The sequence below is a fragment of the Pseudophryne corroboree genome, chromosome 8, assembly GCF_028390025.1.
Source record: "Pseudophryne corroboree isolate aPseCor3 chromosome 8, aPseCor3.hap2, whole genome shotgun sequence".
In the NCBI taxonomy this organism is placed as follows: domain Eukaryota; kingdom Metazoa; phylum Chordata; class Amphibia; order Anura; family Myobatrachidae; genus Pseudophryne; species Pseudophryne corroboree.
Window position 1 is genome coordinate 19,636,578 of NC_086451.1, and position 20,361 is coordinate 19,656,938.

General features: G+C 47.2%; 2 protein-coding genes across 5 annotated transcripts in view; one reads left to right on the forward strand and one right to left on the reverse strand.

Annotated features, from left to right (window-relative positions):
* The window catches only part of LOC134948164 (ficolin-2-like), a 59,259-nt gene extending 57,478 nt beyond the window's left edge, over positions 1-1,781 (forward strand). For all 3 annotated transcript variants that reach the window (XM_063935991.1, XM_063935990.1, XM_063935992.1), the window contains one exon: positions 1,415-1,781. In XM_063935991.1, the coding sequence (XP_063792061.1) occupies positions 1,415-1,662 (248 nt within the window). In that variant the 3' untranslated portion in view covers positions 1,663-1,781. The remainder of the gene's footprint in view (positions 1-1,414) is intronic.
* LOC134948168 (ficolin-2-like) overlaps positions 1-20,361 on the reverse strand; it is a 625,934-nt gene that overhangs the window by 181,897 nt on the left and 423,676 nt on the right. The window lies entirely within an intron of this gene.

The following is a 20,361-nucleotide window of genomic DNA, read 5'->3' on the forward strand; positions in this document are numbered from 1 at the left end:
TATATATAGGTATGACAGTGTTATATATAGGAATGTCAGTGTTATATAAAGGAATGTCAGAGTTATATATAGGAATGTCAGTGTTATATATAGGAATGTCAGTGTTATATATAGGAATGACAGTGTAATATATAGGAATGTTAGTGTTATATATAGGAATGTCAGAGTTATATACAGGAATGTCAGTGTTATATATAGGAATGTCAGTGTTATATATAGGAATGTCAGTGTTATATATAGGAATGTCAGTGTTATATATAGGAATGACTGTGTTATCTAAAGGGATGACAGTGTTATATATAGGAATGGCAGTGTTATATATAGGAAAATCAGTGTTATATATAGGAATGTCAGTTATATATAGGAATGTTAGTGTATATATATAGGAATGTCAGTGTTATATAAAGGAATGTCAGAGTTATATATAGGAATGTTAGTGTTATATATAGGAATGGCAGTGTTATATATAGGAATGGCAGTGTTATATATAGGAGTGTCCGTGTTATATATAGGAATGGCAGAGTTATATAAAGGAATGACAGTGTTATATATAGGAATGTCAGTGTTATATATAGGAATGGCAGAGTTATATATAGGAATGGCAGAGTTATATAAAGGAATGACAGTGTTATATATAGGAGTGTCAGTGTTATATATAGGAATGGCAGTGTTATATATAGGAGTGTCAGTGTTATACAGTATATAGGAATGTTAGTGTTATATATAGGAATGTCAGAATTATATATGAGTGTCAGTGTCATACAGTATATAGGAATGTTAGTGTTATATATAGGAATGTCAGTGATATATAAAGGAATGTCAGAGAATTATATAGGAATGTTAGTGTTATATATAGGAATGTCAGAGTTATATATAGGAATGACAGTGTTATATAAAGGAATGACAGTGTTATATAAAGGAATTGCAGTGTTATATATAGGAATGGCAGTGTAATATAAAGGAATGTCAGAGTTATATATAGGAATGTCAATGTTATATATAGGAATGTCAGAGTTATATATTGGAATGTCAGAGTTATATATAGGAGTGTCAGTGTTAAATATAGGAATGTCAGTGATATATAAAGGAATGTCAGAGTATTATATATGAGTGTCAGTGTTATATATAACCCATGGTGAGCCAAGTGAACCACTGTACCCTAAGCATGGCGAGCAAAGTGACCACATGAGGGTACACATTTTAATGTTCTAAACAGGTTTAATGATGTTCTGAAGCAGTTTAGTTATGTTACCACAGGGAATCCCACATTCTGAACTTTAACCCCAATCAGCTTTGATATATCTATATCTTCCAGAACAGGCTTATTCTCTAAAAACTGGTGCAAATACCAACTGCGACGCTGTGGTGTCACTTTTACACATTCACTAATAACCCTGGTTGTGTTGTTGTTTAGGAGATTCTCTGACATATCATAATGGGATGAAGTTCACCACAACAGACCAGGACAACGATGTATACTCCGGTAACTGCGCCCAGATGCACAAGGGGGCCTGGTGGTACAGGAGTTGTGTCTTCTCAAACCTGAATGGACTGTACCTTCCCGGGAATCACACTACCTTTGCTGAAGGCATTAACTGGTACACTGGCAATGGGCTTAATTATTCCTACAGACAGTCTGAGATGAAGATTAGACCGCTGTGATAACGCAGAGAGACGCTTCCTACAATGACCCTGATTGTATCTGACATATAACTGCTGTGATTGGCTGTTACTGCGCTATAATGAGAATAAATCATACAGTGATATACGCATCTATATAAGTGTCCTTGTATGTACTGTAACATCCTGGTACTCAGTCCTTCCAGTGATGTCACTGTCACCCGTACGCCGCATCCGGGCATCGCTGTCACAACTTACTATTAGTGAGGTCATTACCTCATAGCGCCCCCCAGAGTCAGCTGTTACCCATAATGCACTTCTCTATGACAGTGATTAAGAACAGAAACCACATTTAGGGGCATATTTATTTAAATAATTTTGCCGAAAATCCCCCCCAAAAACTGACACAAAATGGAAGCATCCCCAGGATATATATAGGTGGCACCGCAGGAGATATCGGAGATTCTGCGTTCATGCCACACTGCGATGGTTACTGCAGACCTACAAGGATCAAAATTGCTCACAGAACTCTGCCATTTCGATGTACTTTGCAGGCAACGTGGGCATCATAGTGGCTGCATAACAAGAAGTAAAAAAGAGTGCACCCCCCACCCACCCCCTTGGTATAAGCAGGGCCGGCAATAAACATTTTGGGGCCCGGTACACTGATATCTCTGGGGCCCCCCTCAAGCCCCAATGATCCTGCACTTTTAAAGCAGAGCGTGTATTTTAAAAAATATAGTGTCTGTATATACAATATACTGTGTATAAATAAATAAATAAATATATACATATATCTCTTGGACGGCGGCGCTCAGAAATAAAGACACAGCACTGCAAGTAGCTGCCAACATTTCATAGCAAAACGTCTTTTTCGTCAGGGCATATACATTACAATGAAATACTCATCCAATTTATGTGCTCACCATCACCACGCCGCCTCCGGCCTCCTCCGTTCAGCCGTGCACGGGTTGATGACGTCACCGTGCATCCCGTCACCATAGATACAACTACAAACAATATTGTACAATGCAACAGTGTTTAGGTGCTTTCAACAAGCACCACTAGCCGCAAATATGTTTAACAGAGTCATAGTATCAACGCCCTATTAAAAAATAAACAGTGTACACAACACTGCAGTGTGAACAACAAAGTCACGGATATTCCTGCCTCATGAATGGCAACACATAATCTTTTTGTCACTAAGACTAGAAAGATTCTTATCTGAGGTCACAATGGGCCAGTACGTATTCACAGCCTTCCTGACCTTATCACTCGCCACATTGAACCTACTTGGCCAAATAATCCTATTGGAGTTGGACTTGGGACCTTTGGGCTTTAAGGTACTAACTCTGGGAGTTGCCAAAACTTTCTGCTTTACCTCCAATAGAGCATTTCTATCATACCCCCGGCCTCAAACTTATCAACCATCTGGTCAAGTGACTGTTTAACCTCATCGTCATCACTACAAATACGTCGTACACGCAAAAATTGGGAAAAAGGGAGATACCTGCAAACCGGCATAGGATGGTGACTTGGCGCCTGCAACAAAGTGTTGCGGTCAGTAGGTTTTACAAATAAAGATGTTTTAATACTATCCCCACACCTCTGGATTCTGACATCTAAAAATGAATTGCTGTTAGTATCTGATTTACAAACCAATTTGACAGGGCTATTGCTCTGGTTGTGTTGATCTATGAGGGATTTGAGAATTTCCACTTCTCCCAACCATAGCAACAGCATGTCACCAATATGGCGTGAGTAATGCAGCACTTTGCTAGCAATACTTTGATCAATGAAGAAAATGTCCCTTTCTACTGAAATCATATAAGCATTTGCATATGACGGGGCCACTGAGGACCCCATGGCACAACCTGCTAGTTGAAGGTAAAATTACCATCATAATAGAAATAATTTTTACTTAATATCATTTCAAGAAGGCTACAAAAGAAATTGACATCAAGTCCTTTATACCAAATGTTCTCAGTAATAAGTTGTCTAGCAGCTGCAATACCTTCTGAATGAGGTATGCAGGTATAGAGTGAACTGACGTCAATACTACTAAATACAACATCAGAAGGAAGTTTATCAAATTTCATCAATTGTAACAACAACAAAGTTGTATCCTTCAACACATATGGAGCATTTTGTACACACGGCTGAAGATACGTGTCTAAGTAGATAGAACCCCGGGCAGAAATAATAGTTCTGCCCGGGGGTTTCAACCTATCTTTATGTATCTTAGGGATTGTGTACAAAATAGGTTTAATCGGACAATCCGTCATAAGCAAACGTGCCACATCATTAGAGATAATACCAACAGACTGCAACGAAAACGTATCAAGCTGTTTTTTGAAATTACATGTGGGCAGGGCCGGTTCTTGCCCTTGTGGCGCCCGGGGCAAAACGATAGGGGCGTGGCTTCATACGGGACGTGGTCAGTTATGCCCCCATTTGTGCCCCCTGTAGCACCGCTGAAAGAGGAAAAAAAATGTATACTTACGATCCCCGCTCCTGATTCCAGACCGCTGCAGACCTCCGCCGGCGCCGCTCCTCTCCTCGGATCAGCATAGACACTAGAGGTCAATTATGACCCCTAGCATCTGTGCCACAATGCTGTGCGCTGCGCGATGACGTCATCGTGCACCGCACAACAAAGGTCCCCTCCACGAAGGGAAACTAGACGCGTAGCATCTGGTTCCCTTCACAGCGGGAGACCAGCGGGGGGCACAGCGGCGGGGGGCACAGTAGCGGATCTTGCCATGGTGCGGCGCCCTCTGGATGGCGCCGGCACCCTCCGGAAGGCGGCGTCCCGGGCAAAAGTCCTGCTTGCCCGTGGCAAGATCCGCTACTGCATGTGGAATCACACGGCAACAACCAATAAGTAGTATTATCAGACAACTGACAGGTAATTCCATGTTTGTAATCGGCAAGGTCCTGAACCACAATGTCCTGTCTTGACCCTAAATCTTGTAAAGCCTGATACTCTGCTTTTGAGAGATTACAATGTCCCGTGGATGATCTTGAATGGTCAGTATCTACCGCAGAGTCTACTAATCGGGTAAAAGATTTTATTGAGGCATTATTTGATGGTGGGTCAAAACTGGATGATGATTTTAATTTCCTTAATTCAAGGGGAATGGAATCTTGCCCACTACTTGGAGCCACAGCACCGAAATATTCCCGCAATTTAAGTTGACGATTTAATCTGAACATTTCTATTTTCCAAATAAAAGGATCAAAAGAAGTCGTAGGTACAAAGTTCAATCCTTTTTTTAAGTACCGACTCCTCATCTCTAGAAAGTGGTGTGCCTGAAAGATTAAAAATCTCTTCTTCCTGGGGGCTGATTCCTTTTTGGAAGTACCGCTTCCACCGGCCACCTCTTCTGTTGTACCTCCGTCGGCTGCACGATATTTGGCCCGGGTTCTCATGTCTAAAGGGAGGGACCTGAATTTATTGCCCCGTCTGGGACACTGGTCACTGTCGCTTGCAGAGGTGGAAGTTTAATTCGTGGTATTGGATGGCTTATTACGATAAAACCTTCTGCAACTTCTCTGCTGCGTGGACCGGTTTTGTGGTCAACCTGTCAGCCAACCATAAACGTTATTGGTGTCATAATTAGTATTCACCTTTGCAAATTTCTCACGTTTATAACGCAAAAGGTCATTCTTATAGGATTCAAGCTGGGTAGATAATTTATCAAGCCAATCACATGTCTTATCCTCCTGTAGCATTTTCTTATGAATCATCTCATACTCATTGATCTTAACTTTAGTTAAATTGTGCTCCCTGGTTGCCTCCTCAATAACTCGAAGCATTCAATCCAGGGAGCAGTTATTTAAAATGGCCACCCAGCGTTTGCAAAAGGTAATGTTATGCCGCCCAATTGTGGGCATAGTTTTAACTCAAAAACCATGTGGCAGTTTTTTGGCCGTGAAGTACTCAGAGAGAGTGGCTCCATGGTAGTAGAAACCTATCTCACGTTTCTTAAGTTTCAAAAGGTCTCTATAAACATCGTGAACATGAATGTTGTCTGGGTTTGAAAAGATTTTTTCTTTGTACACAATATTTCCAGCATCAGAGTCAGAAAAAGATAAAACATCCCCAATGTCCAAAACAACTCTAGACGGGATTTCTGGTAACACATTTGCAGTTTCCGTAGTGTCTGTCCAATGCACCACACTGTGCAAATCAATCAGCACGGATGGATTAAAACCAACAAAATTCCTTATGCTATACCACTGAAACACAAGTTCATCTTCAACAGCGGTATGATGAAACAAATGAGCCCTTATGCAAACACCGCAAGGTGCCCGAGCAATGCAAGAAAACAGTCCAGCCAGAACAGGTACTTGCTTGTATATAGCGTGGAGCTCGGCACTCTCAGCATACAATGGGTTACTTTGTCCGTTGCCTTCCGTATTAGGAGAGTAAAGCCACGCCCCAACAATATATCTCTTGGACGGTGGCACTCAGAAATAAAGACACAGCACTGCAAGTAGTTGCCAACGTTTCAAAGCAAAACGGCTTTTTCATCAGGGCATATACATTACAATAAAACACTCGTCCAATTTATGTGCTCACCACGCCTCCTCCGTTCAGCCGTGCGCGGGTTGATGACGTCACCATGCATCCCGTCACCATAGATACAACTATAAACAATATTGTACAATGCAACAGTGTTTAGGTGCTTTCAACAAACACCACTAGCATGTAATTTCAAAAAACAGCTTGATACGTTTTTGTTGCAGTCTGTTGATAGCTGTATTATCTCTAATGATGTGGCTCGTTTGCTTATGACGGATTGTCCGATTAAACCTATTTTGTACACAATCCCTAAGATACATAAAGATAGGTTGAAACCCCCGGGCAGACCTATTATTTCTGCCCGGGGTTCTATCTACTTAGACGCGTGTCTTCAGCCGTGTTTACAAAATGCGCCATATGTGTTGAAGGATACAACTTCATTGTTGTTACAATTGATGAAATTTGATAAACTTCCTTCTGATGTTGTATTTAGTAGTTTTGACGTCAGTTCACTCTATACCTGCATACCTCATTCAGAAGGTATTGCAGCTACTAGACAACTTATTACTGAGAACATTTGGTATAAAGGACCTGATGTCAATTTCTTTTGTAGCCTTCTTGAAATGGTATTAAGTAAAAATTATTTCTATTATGATGGTAATTTTACCTTCAACTAGCAGGTTGTGCGATGGGGTCCTCAGTGGCCCCGTCATATGCAAATGCTTATATGATTTCAGTAGAAAGGGAGATTTTCTTCATTGATCAAAGTATTGCTAGCAAAGTGCTGCATTACTCACGCTATATTGGTGACATGCTGTTGCTATGGTTGGGAGAAGTGGAAATTCTCAAATCCCCCATAGATCAACACAACCAGAGCAATAGCCCTGTCAAATTGGTTAGTAAATCAGATACTAACAGCATTGAATTTTTAGATGTCAGAATCCAGAGGTGTGGGGATAGTATTAAAACATCTTTATTTGTAAAACCTCCTGACCGCAACACTTTGGTGCAGGCGACAAGTCACCATCCTATGCCGGTTCGCAGGGGTCTCCCTTTTTCCCAATTTTTGCGTGTATGACGTATTTGTAGTGTTGACGATGAGGTTAAACAGTCACTTGACCAGATGGTTGATAAGTTTGAGGCCATGGGTTATGATAGAAATGCTATATTGGAGGTAAAGCGGAAAGTTTTGGCAACTCCCAGAGCTAGTACCTTAAAGCCCAAAGGTCCCCAGTCCAACTCCAATAGGATTATTTGGCCAAGTAGGTTCAATGTGGCAAGTGATAAGGTCAGGAAGGCTGTGAATATGTACTGGCCCATTGTGACCTCAGATAAGAATCTTTCTAGTCTTAGTGACAAAAAGATTATGTGTTGCCATTCACGAGGCAGGAATATCCGTGACTTTGTTGTGCACAGAGATGTAACTGATTTGGGCAACCCACCATCTACCTTTCTGGGTAACAGATAGTTTGGTTGTTTCAAATGTCTCGGCTGTGTAACATGCAGTTATATGCTCACAGGAGACACGATCAAACACCCATATACGAACAAAGCTTTTAAAATTTACCATCATCTTACTTGTTCATCTATGTGCTGATATGCCCATGTGGCAAATATTATGTCGGTAAGACCGACTGTGAATTCAAAGTTAGGATGGGACAGCATAGGTTTCCTATTCAAGAGGCTGTTCTTTCTGGAAAAAGCGAACAACCGGTTGCCCGGCATTTTGCCGTGGCTGGACACTCCCCCACATTTTTAAAACACAAGATAATAGATCATATTCCACTATCACCTAGAGGAGGCAATCGTTCTAAGTTACTTAGACAGTGAGATGCCAAGTGGATCTTCTTGCTTGACACTCTCAGCCCTAAAGGGCTTAATGAAAATAGTGGCATACATAGCTTCTTGTGAGTTTGGCTATGTGATTATGTATCTAGTGGTCTGTTACTTTGTATTCATCATCAATTACACTGTTAATTTTTTACTAGGGCGTTGATACTATGACTCTGTTAAACATATTTGCGGCTAGTGGTGCTTGTTGAAAGCACCTAAACACTGTTGCATTGTACAATATTGTTTGTAGTTGTATCTATGGTGACGGGATGCACGGTGACGTCATCAACCCACGTACAGCTGAACGGAGGAGGCGGCGTGGTGATGGTGAGCACATAAATTGGGTGAGTGTTTAATTGTAATGTATATGCCCTGACGAAAAAGACGTTTTGCTATGAAACGTTGGCAGATACTTGCAGTGCTGTGTCTTTATTTCTGAGTGCCGCCGTCCAAGAGATATATTGGGGGTCATTCCGAGTTGATCGCTAGCTGCTTTTGTTCGCAGCGCAGCGATTAGGTAAAAAAGTGGCACTTCTGCGCATCCGTATGGGGTGCAGTGTGCACGCGCGATGTACTTTCACAAAAGCCGATGCAGTTTCACATAAGGTCTAGCGACGGTTTTCAGTCGCACTGCTGGCCGCACAGTGATTGACAGGAAGTGGGCTTTTCTGGGTGGTAACTGACCATTTTCGGGGGGTTTATGTAAAAACGCAGGCGTGTCAGATAAAAACGCAGGTGTGGCTGGGGAAACGTAGGCGTGGCTGGCCGAACGCAGGGCGTGTTTGTGACATCAAAACAGGAACTAAACAGTCTGAAGTGATCGCTAGGTAGGAGTAGGTCTGAAGCTACTCAGAAACTGCACAATCTTTTTTCTGTAGCCGCGCTGCAATCCTTTCGTTCGCACTTCTGCTATGCTAAGATACACTCCCAGAGGGCGGCGGCTTAGCGTGTGCACTGCTGCTAAAAGCAGCTAGCGAGCGATCAACTCGGAATGAGGGCCATTGTTGGGGAGTTGCTTTACTCTCCTAATACGGAAGGCAACAAAGTAACCCATTGTATGCTGAGAGTGCCGGGTTCCACGCTATATATATATATATCTCCTATATATTTGTCTAAATCTGTGACTCTGTGCCCGTAACGCTGGGTGGAGTCACAGCGGTGGGCGGAGTCAGAAAGTCTCTGCTCCTGCTGCCTGTCCATCTCTCTCTCTCCCCTCCCCCCACTCATCAGCAGCTCTGATTCCCCGGCGGCGGCGCCGGCCCAACAACAACGGCTGATGCCGCCCCCGGCATACACATTAGGAGGGACGGGAGGTGCAGGAGAAGGCTCTCATAGCCCTCCCTGCCCCGCGTACACACACCCGCCGCCTCCTCCACACACATCCCGCTGTCCGCTCTCCTGCTGTGACAGGAGGCGAGTGCTGCAGTGACGTCATCTCCTGCAGCACTCTCCTCCTGTCACACAGCCGGCACACACTCTCCAGTCTCCGGGGGCTGCCAGCATCTACAGGCAAGCTGGAAACACCCCCGGAGCGAGAGAGAACATACCCGCGAGGCCACGCCTCTTTCACGGCAGACCACGCCCCCTTTCGGCCGCGGGGGGGGGGAGATGTGTGTAACAGTAATGCTGAAATGCTGACCCAGTGACGCCTCTGGACACTGTACTGTTTACCAGCCTGCAGCAGCCGCCCACAGCCCCAACGGTGAGTCCCTCCGGCCATCCTACCCACTGTTTCTATGTGTGGTCCCCACTTTACACAAGTCTCCTCTTCTGGTGCCCTCCCCCTCCACTACTTTCCCCCCTCTCTTCATCAGCTTCCTCACTGGGGACCCTCCCCGCCGACCCGCGTCTCTATATCCCCTCCCTACCGCCCCGCGTCTCTCTATCCCCTCCCTACCGCCCCGCATCTCTCTATCCCCTCCCTACCGCCCCGCATCTCTCTATCCCCTCCCTACCGCCCCGCGTCTCTATATCCCCTCCCAGCCGCCCCGCGTCTCTCTATCCCCTCCCTACCGCCCGCGTCTCTATATCCCCTCCCAGCCACCCCGCGTCTCTCTATCCCCTCCCTACCGCCCCGCGTCTCTATATCCCCTCCCACCCCGCCCCGCGTCTCTATATCCCCTCCCAGCCGCCCCGCGTCTCTCTATCCCCTCCCTACCGCCCCGCGTCTCTATATCCCCTCCCAGCCGCCCCGCGTCTCTCTATCCCCTCCCTACCGCCCCGCGTCTCTATATCCCCTCCCTACCGCCCCGCCTCTCTCTATCCCCTCCTCCCTATGCCTCTGTATCCCCTCCCTACCGCCCGCGTCTCAGTAACCCCTCCCTCCCGCTCTGCGTCTCTGTATCACCTCCCTACCGCCCGTGTCTCTGTATCCCCTCCTACCGCCCCGCATCTCTGTATCCCCTCCCTACCGCCCCGCGTCTCTCTATCCCCTCCCTACCACCCCGCGTCTCTATATCCCCTCCCTACCGCCCTGCGTCTCTCTATCCCCTCTATCCACTCATACAAATACTGAACCGCAGCAAGGCGTGCAGGGGTTAAGGGGGCGTAGCCCCTTTCGACGGTGTAAAGAGCGCCCGTAGGGCGCGATGAAGCACCTAGTAATATATATATATATATATATATATATACGAAAGCCCTCACTCACTGACTGTCTTATCACTAATTTTCTCACTTCCCGATATGTTAGGAAGATGAAATGTAACAGGTATTCTTCAGGTGGGACATTGGAAAGCTACTGTACGTAATCAGAATTTTAATAAACTTCCCCTAAGGGGATGAAAAGGGGGTTGACATAATGACGTCATTACTGATGCGTGGCTTGCGTTGTGTGAACGATAACGCCCACACAGACATTCAGATCGAAATTTTAATTGCACCTCCGGCCCTAACTATTTTGATGCCCTAGGCAATATTCTGGCTATGGGTATAGATATAAAGCATTGCCACATGGCAGCCATATGTAAGAATGTGGGTGGAAAAACTCTATTCATGTATGAACTCTTTTTAGGGCAAGTTACACCCATTGCGTGACCAACTTTGCATCATCTCTAATTTTACTTTGATACACATTTATTTTTAATAACAAAAAAATAGGATTTTAATTACCTACCGGTAAATCCTTTTCTCGTAGCTTGTAGAGTATGCTAGGGTCCACATTAGTACCATGGGGTATAGATGGGTCCACTAGGAGCCATAGGCACTTTAAGAGTTTAATAGTGTGGGCTGGCTCCTCCTCCCTCTATGCTCCTCCTACCAGACTCAGTCTAGAAACTGTGCCCGAGGAGACAACATACTTCGAGAGAAGGAAATACACAGATAGTGCCGAGATTCATACCAGCTCACACATAACAAGGCAAATCCGGCCAACAGGCCTAAAAACTCAGCAACAGCTGAAACATTACTGAAACCAGTAAAGAAACACAGTACTTAACTAAGGACAAAGCAGTACAGAACCAAGTAATCACTGCAGGTAAACGAAGCGCTGGGCGCCCAGCATCCTCTACTGACTACGAGAAAAAGATTTACCGGTAGGTAATTAAAATCCTTTTTTCTCTTACGTCCTAGAGGATGCTGGGGTCCACATTATTACCATGGGGATGTACCAAAGCTCCCAGAATGGGAGGGAGAGCGCGGAGGCTCCTGCAGAACTGCTTGACCAAACTTGAGGTCCTCAGAGGCCAAAGTATCAAACTTGTAGAACTTAGCAAACGTGTTCCACCCAGACCAAGTAGCCGCTCGGCAAAGCTGTAAAGCCGAGACACCCCGGGCAGCCGCCCAAGACCCCACCTTACGAGTAGAGTGGGCCTTAACAGAATTTGGACACAGCAATCCTGCCGTAGAACACGCATGCTGGATAGTGAACCTGATCCAGCGAGATATCGTCTGTTTAGAAGCAGGACACCCAATTTTATTGGGATCATACAGGACAGAGAGTCTGATTTTCTGTGACGAGCAGTCCTCTTCACATAGATCTTCAGAGCCCTTACAAAATCCAAGGACTTTGATTGAATTGAGGAGTCAGTAGCCACTGGCACCACAATAGGTTGGTTGATATGAAAAGCCGACACAACCTTAGGAAGGAACTGGTGACGCGTCCTGAGCTCCGCTCTATCTTCATGGAAGATTAAATAGGGGCTTTTACAGGACAAAGCCCCCAATTCCGACACACGTCGCGCAGAAGCCAAGGCCAATAATGTGACAGCCTTCCAGGTGAGAAACTTGACCTCAGCCTCCTTTAAAGGCTCAAACCAATCCAATTGCAGTAAATGCAACACCACGTCAAGATCCCAGGGTGCCGTCAGTGCCACAAAGGGAGGCTGGATGTGCAGAACCACTTTCAAAAAGCTCTGAACCTTAGGAAGGGCAACCAATTGTTTCTGGAAGAAAATGGATAAAGCCGAAATCTGGACCTTTATGGATCCCAACCGCAGGCCCATATCCACACCTGCTTGCAGGAATAGGAGAAACCATCCAAGTATAAACTCCACCACAGGAAATTTCTTGGATTCACACCAAGACACATACTTTTTCCAAATTTGATGGTAATGTTTAGATGTTACTCCTTTTCTAGCCTGTATCAGGGTAGGAATAACCGCGCTCGGAATACCCTTCTGAGCTTCGATCTGGCGCTCAACCTCCATGCCGTCAATTGTAGCCATGGTAAGTCTTGATAAGCGAATGGCCCCTGTTGCAGAAGATTCCCCCGAAGAGGAAGAGGCCTTGGATCTTCCAGTAGTAGACCCAGCAGATCCGCGTACCAAGCCCTCCTTGGCCAGTCCGGAGCAATGAGGATCGCCTGAACTCCTGTTCTTTTTACCAGCTTTAGAATTCTTGGAATGAGCAGAAGTGGAGTTACGCCCCAGCGACTGGTTACTTCTGCGAACACCTCCGGATGGAGGCCCCATTCTCCTGGATTGAGATCGTGCCTGCTGAGGAAGTCTGCTTCCCAGTTGTCCACTCCCGGAATGAAGATTGCTGACAGTGCCACTGCGTGCCTTTCTGCCCAGAGGAGGATTTTTGTCACCTCTGACATTGCAGCTCTGCTCTTCGTTCTGCCCTGTCGGTTTATGTAGGCCACTGTCGTTACATTGTCCAACTGCACCTGAATGGCCTGATCTTGCAGAAGTTGTGCTGCTTGAAGAAGACCATTGTACATGGCTCTTAGCTCCAGGATGTGTATTGGAAGAAGGGATTCCTGACTTGACCACTTTCCTTGGAAGGTTTCTCCCTGGGTGACTGCTCCCCATCCTCTGAGACTTGCATCCGTGGTTAGAAGGATCCAGTTTTGAACCCCGAACCTGCGGCCCTCCAGAAGGAGAGGCAATTGCAGCCACCAGAAGAGTGAAATCCTTGCTTTCGGTGACAGACGTATCATCTGGTGCATGTATAGGTGAGATCCCGACCACTGGTCTACGAGATCCAGTTGGAATGACCGAGCATGAAATCTTCTGTACTGTAGAGCCTCGTAAGAGGCAACCGTCTTCCCCAGAAGGTGAATGCACTGATGAACCGATACCCGGGCAGGCTTCAAGACATCCCGGACCATTGTTTGTATCACCAACGCTTTCTTCGCCGGCAGGAAACACCCTCTCCTTGTTGGCTCCAAATGTGACTTTGGAAGGTTCAGGATCCTACCGTGCTCCCTGAGCCGATGAGTCGTGAGAGCAATGGATTGTAACAACTTCTCCCTGGATGATGCCTTTATCAGCAGATCATCCAGATATGGAATTATGTTCACTCCCTGTCTGCGGAGAACCATCATCTCTGCCATCACGTTGGTGAAGACCCTCGGTGCCGTGGAGAGACCAAATGGCAGTGCGTGGAACTGATAGTGATTGTCTAACAGTGCAAACCTGAGATAAGCCTGATGCGGCGACCAAATGGGAATGTGGAGGTAAGAATCCTTGATGTCCAGGGACACCAGAAACTCCCCTTCCTCCAGACCTGAGATCACCACCCTCAGAGACTCCATTTTGATTTTGAACTCCCTTAGGGAATAACGATTTCAAGTTAAAAATTGGCCTGACCGAACCATCCGGTTTCGGTACCACGAAAAGGCTTAAATAGTAACCCCTGTTTTGCAGATGAGGCAGAACCGGAACAATGACCTCTGACTTTTCCAATTTTTGGATGACTTCCTGCAAGATAGCCCTGTCTGTCAGTAAAGCTGGCAAGCCTGATTTGAAGAATCGGTGAGGCGGGAGATCTTGAAACTCCAGCCTATACCCCTGGGCAGAGCCGGCCCTAGCCAATTTGATGCCCTAGGCAAAATTTTGTCTGGTGCCCCCTAGCACCGCCGCTGGTTCTGCATCTGACCCAGCCACACTTAGGCAGTGGGGCCCACCGGGGGGAGGGGGGGGGGGGGTACACTGTGGGCCAGATCAACCCTACATAATGGCTCACAGTGATGCCCATAATACACAGAATTCCACATAGCAATGCACCTTACACATATGCCCCACATTAGTAATGCTAGTAGCTTTTTTTATATAACTTACTTTTGCTTGCTGGCGTGCCTGCAGTCAGTGTGTGCGCCCATGCAGCTCCCTGGATCCATGACTGCGTTTTGTGAGATGGGGGTAGCAGAGTGGGTGCGTGCTTGCGCTCACACCCGTTAAAGGGGCACCCATACAAGGGATGTGACCTCACAGGGTATGCCATAATGGCAGGGGAATTTTACGGCATGGACTGACTAGGAAATAAAGTGTGGGGAGAACACTGCCCATGTTATGTCCCTGCAGACACCTGGGGTTTGCACAGGGATAAGGGACACACACAGGATGGCAGGGTCCCCCTACCCCATGTGCACAAGCAGTATAGGTGATGTCAGATTTATGTGAAGCAGTCTTCCAAAATACACATGTGGTATCATAAGGAGTCATCCAGTAATAACCTTATACACCTTTCACACCGCAGCTTGAACCCGGTAAATTGCAGATTTTTCAGGCTTCCCAAACGGTTCGAGCTGCGATGTGAAAGGGTCACCTTCAATTTACCGTTTTCAAAATACCGGTATTTTGAAACGGTAAAAAAGCAGGGTCCTACCCGTTTCAGACCCGTTTCATTGTGCAGTGTGAAAGGGTCTGAAACGGTATTTGCAAGCCCCAGAAGGTGATAGGCTGTCTCCATGTGTGATGTCACCAGGCAGAAGCAGGAAATAAACATTTAAAATGACAACCACTGTTTTGTATGGGTGAAACGGGTTCAGTGTGAAAGGTACCAAAACGGTAATGAAATGGTAATATACTGGTTACAACATGCGATGTGAAGGGGGTTTAACTGCTCAGACCCGTTTTAAGAACCATTTAAAGAACCGTTTCAAAAGCAGGTTTTGTGATGTGAAAGCAGCATTATATAGTCAGTGAAAATGTCACAGGTCCAGGCATTGCAGTTACTGGGCTTCTGCTGTCTGTCTGAGGTCTCACAAGTCAGGTGCATTCAAGCATGGCGGAGGGAGTTTAAAGAACTTTAAGGGAGGGTGTGCATTTTTTTTTATAAATGTAAACAGCAGTGTATACAAGTACTGATTGAATACATTTGGAAAGTAACAGTTAGTTTGCAGACTGTCCCTCCCAGCATGAGATACTGCAGGGACATGCTTGGATGCCCCTAGACATGCTTGGATGCCCTAGGCCAGAGGTTCTCAAACTCGGTCCTCAGGACCCCACACAGTGCATGTTTTGCAGGTAACCCAGCAGGTGCACAGGTGTATTAATTACTCACTGACACATTGTCAAAGGTCCACAGGTGGAGTTAATTATTTCACTTGCGATTCTGTGAGGAGACCTGCAAAACATGCACCGTGTGGGGTCCTGAGGACCGAGTTTGAGAACCTATGCCCTAGGCAAATGCCTAGCCTGCCTATAGCTAAGGCCGGCTCTGCGCCTTCCGGAGGGCGCCGCACCATGGCAAGATCTGCCACTGTCAGTGTGCGCCCCAGCAGTGTTCCCCCGCTGTGCCCCCCCTCCCGCTGTGAGAACGGAACCAGACGCTACGCGTCTAGTTTCCCTTCGTGGCGCTGGTCCTCCCCCGCTCTGAAGGGAATCAGACGCTAAGCGTCTAGTTTCCCTTCATGGAGAGGACCTTTGGTGTGCGGTGCGCGATGACGTCATCGCGCACCGCACAGCATTGTGGCACAGACGCTAGGGGTCATAATTGACCTCTAGTGCCTATGCTGTGCTATGGGAGAGACGTCATGATTGACGTCTCTCCCATAGATCCGAGGATAAAAAAGCAGCGCCGGTCTGCAGGGTCTGGAAACAGGAGTGGGGTATAGTAAGTATACTTTTTTTTTTTTTAACCCTTTCAGCAGGGCTACAAATGGGGGCGTGACTGACGACGCCCCCATATTAAGCCACGCCCCTAACTTTTGTCCGGGGCGCCACAAGGGCAAGAACTGGCCCTGCTGACCAGGACTGCAGGCTGCACACTACGGAAGCTGGCTGCTGGCCCTGTATCTGCCCACTTGCGATGCTGGTTTAGCCCACTTTCACTGCTGCCATCACCAGATGTCACAGCTCTCCGGCTGCTGTGATCTCCAGTGGGGCGGCCAGTGAGCTCCACTTTATAATAGGGACATCACAGCTCCAGCTGTGTTCCCAGCTCCCTCCCGGCATCACTCCCCTCCCCCTGTGCCTAGCAACCAGTTTACAGTAAGATGTTACAGCTCCACTGCTCTGCACACAGGGGGAGGTGCGAGACCTGGAGGGAGGGTAGATGCTAGAATCAAGTGGGCTAAGGGACCTTTTCCGTAAGGGGGAGGAGTTACGACACAAGGGGGAGGAGCTAGGCCAGCGGGATAGTTCCTCTACTATCCACGCCACCAACTATTACCTTTAGTAATTAGGTGGTGAGCGAAGCGGAGCGGAGCGAGCCACCGTGCCCGAAGCGTGGCGAGCGAAGCAAGCCCGCGAGGGTACTTTTCGGGTATCCTGTTCGCCCGTAGCTCCTCCCCCTGGTGGCTTAGCTCCTCCCCTAGGTACATTACAAGGTCCCTTCAGCCACTCCGATATAGAACCAACCCTGGAGGGAGGGATGACTGCTGACAGCTCTTATATCTCTCCTTCTCCAAAAGGTCACATGACCCCTCCTGAGGTGATGCCCCACCCACTGCAATCACCCCACTGGATGATTGACAGCTAGGAGCAGAAGGATTTGCTTGAAATCCTGGCTACTAATGTGTACATTAATAGGTTTACACATATAATATATTTTAGCATGTATATGAATACATATCAATAAAAATACATAGGACTGGGGTACATACATGAAGTATTTTTCCTTTTTACATTGTCTACCTTGTATTACAACAGAGAAAACAATATAAAGTGTAAATATATAAATTAAAATCATACATATAAAGTTACCTCACTTTTACCTATTTCTGTTCACATATATATGTTTAACCCCTAATTAGGGTTACATTTCTCCCCCTGATGATCTGGGTATAATACGATTATATTCCAGATCATCATTCCACTCAGCCCTTACTAGCTACTACTATCACCATTGTAAACATTCTCCTCTTTTTACTCTGAAACACGTGTGTCTGCGAACCGCTCAGCACACATCTCTCCCGCCGCTCAGCACGCATCTCTCCCGCCGCTCAGCACGAATCTCTCCCGCCGCTCAGCACGCATCTCTCCCGCCGCTCAGCACGCATCTCTCCCGCCGCTCAGCACGCATCTCTCCCGCCGCTCAGCACGCATCTCTCCCGCCGCTCAGCACACATCTCTCCCGCCGCTCGGCACACATCTCTCCCGCCGCTCAGCACGCATCTCTCCCGCCGCTCAGCACGCATCTCTCCCGCCGCTCAGCACGCATCTCTCCCGCCGCTCAGCACGCATCTCTCCCGCCGCTCAGCACGCATCTCTCCCGCCGCTCAGCACGCATCTCTCCCGCCACTCAGCACTCATCTCTCCCGCCGCTCAGCACGCATCTCTCCCGCATCTCTCCCGCCGCTCAGCACGCATCTCTCCCGCCGCTCAGCACGCATCTCTCCCGCCACTCAGCACTCATCTCTCCCGCCGCTCAGCACACATCTCTCCCGCCGCTCAGCACTCATCTCTCCCGCCGCTCAGCACTCATCTCTCCCGCCGCTCAGCACGCATCTCTCCCGCCACTCAGCACGCATCTCTCCCGCCGCTCAGCACTCATCTCTCCCGCCGCTCAGCACTCATCTCTCCCGCCGCTCAGCACGCATCTCTCCCGCCACTCAGCACTCATCTCTCCCGCCGCTCAGCACTCATCTCTCCCGCCGCTCAGCACGCATCTCTCCCGCCGCTCAGCGCGCATCTCTCCCGCCGCTCAGCACGCATCTCTCCCGCCGCTCAGCACAGTGAGCGACCCGCTAGATTGGCGTGCATGCAGGCCAATCTAGCACCAGCTATAGCGATGCGCGGGGCTGCGCATCGCTATCGCTGTAGGGGGTACACACGGAGCGATCATGCTGAAATTCTAAGCAATCTAGTCAGATTGCTTAGAATATCGCTCCATGAGTACCCCCTTTATACTCTATCTACCTCTATTCACTGCCACACCTGTGGCTTCCCCATTTACCACCACACTCTCTATCTCTGTCTAGTAAGACTTTTAATTTCCATTTACACTTTGGAGGAGCAGAACTACAATCTACCCCCCTACCCAATGTTCCTTTTCTAAGGGTGGACCCACCTAACCTGGTCCCCTCCATCACTTCCTCAGGGTCAGCCCACTTGGCTCCCAGCTAGTAGCTAGCTACTCGTTCCACTCGCTATCTGAGAATACGGCTCCATTTGTCACTTTAGGTACCTGTCTCCTTTACTTCTCCATTTACATTTCTCTAACATCCCAGAGGATGCTGGGGTCCATTTAGTACCATGGGGTATAAACGGGTCCGCAGGAGCCTTCGGCACTTTAAGACTTTTTTATACAGTGTGAAATGGCTCCTCCCTCTATGCTCCTCCTCCAAACCTCAATTTAGAAAATGTGCCCGGTGAGACTGGACGCACGCTAGTGGAGCTCTACAGAGTTCTACTGGAAAATACTTTATTCTTTTTTTTATTTTACAGGGAAGCTGCTGGCAACAGCTTCCCTGCTTCGTTGGACTTAGGGGAGGAAGTAGGAACAAACTTCTTATTAAGTTTCATGGCTCTGCTTCTGCTGACAGGACACCATTAGCTCCTGAGGGGTACTGAACATAGCCCAAGCCTGGCTTGCGCTCACTCCCACAGCACTGCCGCCACCCCCTAACACCACCAGAAGTCGGAAGAGTGGTGAGTACAGTATATCACCGGAGACCTACAAGAGAGGGGCCCTCCGATCATAGTTGGCCGCAAAAAGGTACAGCGCAACGGCACTAGGCACCAGTACCTGTCAACTTTCCTGCACCATGCTACAGCCGGTTCCACAATCTCATTCATCACATTTCCCTTACCCCTGATTATTTAAATCACTAGTCCGGTCACTAGTCCTCACCCAGTACCACAGAGGGAACGTCTGATGGTAGGGGTTCTGACACTCAATACGTCCATAGTTTCACCTACCTCATTACTAGGGATGTGCACTTGCAATTTTTCGGGTTTTGTGTTTTGGTTTTGGGTTCGGTTCCGCGGCCGTGTTTTGGGTTCGACCGCGTTTTGGCAAAACCTCACCGAATTTTTTTTGTCGGATTCGGGTGTGTTTTGGATTCGGGTGTTTTTTTCAAAAAACCCTAAAAAACAGCTTAAATCATAGAATTTGGGGGTCATTTTGATCCCAAAGTATTATTAACCTCAAAAACCATAATTTCCACTCATTTTCAGTCTATTCTGAATACCTCACAATATTATTTTTAGTCCTAAAATTTGCACCGAGGTCGCTGGATGACTAAGCTAAGCGACCCTAGTGGCCGACACAAACACCTGGCCCATCTAGGAGTGGCACTGCAGTGTCACGCAGGATGGCCCTTCCAAAAAACACTCCCCAAACAGCACATGACGCAAAGAAGAAAAAAAGAGGCGCAATGAGGTAGCTGTGTGAGTAAGCTAAGCGACCCTAGTGGCCGACACAAACACCTGGCCCATCTAGGAGTGGCACTGCAGTGTCACGCAGGATGGCCCTTCCAAAAAACATGTAATGACTGATGACGGACCTGCTGGACACTGTCAGCTCAGCAGCACCGCAGACTGCTACAGTAAGCTACTATAGTAGTATGTATAAAGAAGAAGAAAGAAAAAAAAAAAAAAAAACACGGGTAGGTGGTATACAATTATGGATGGACCAGCGACTGCCGACACAGAGGTAGCTACAGCCGTGGACTACCGTACTGTGTCTGCTGCTAATATAGACTGGATGATAATGAGATGAAATCAATATATATATATATATAATATCACTAGTACTGCAGCCGGACAGGTATA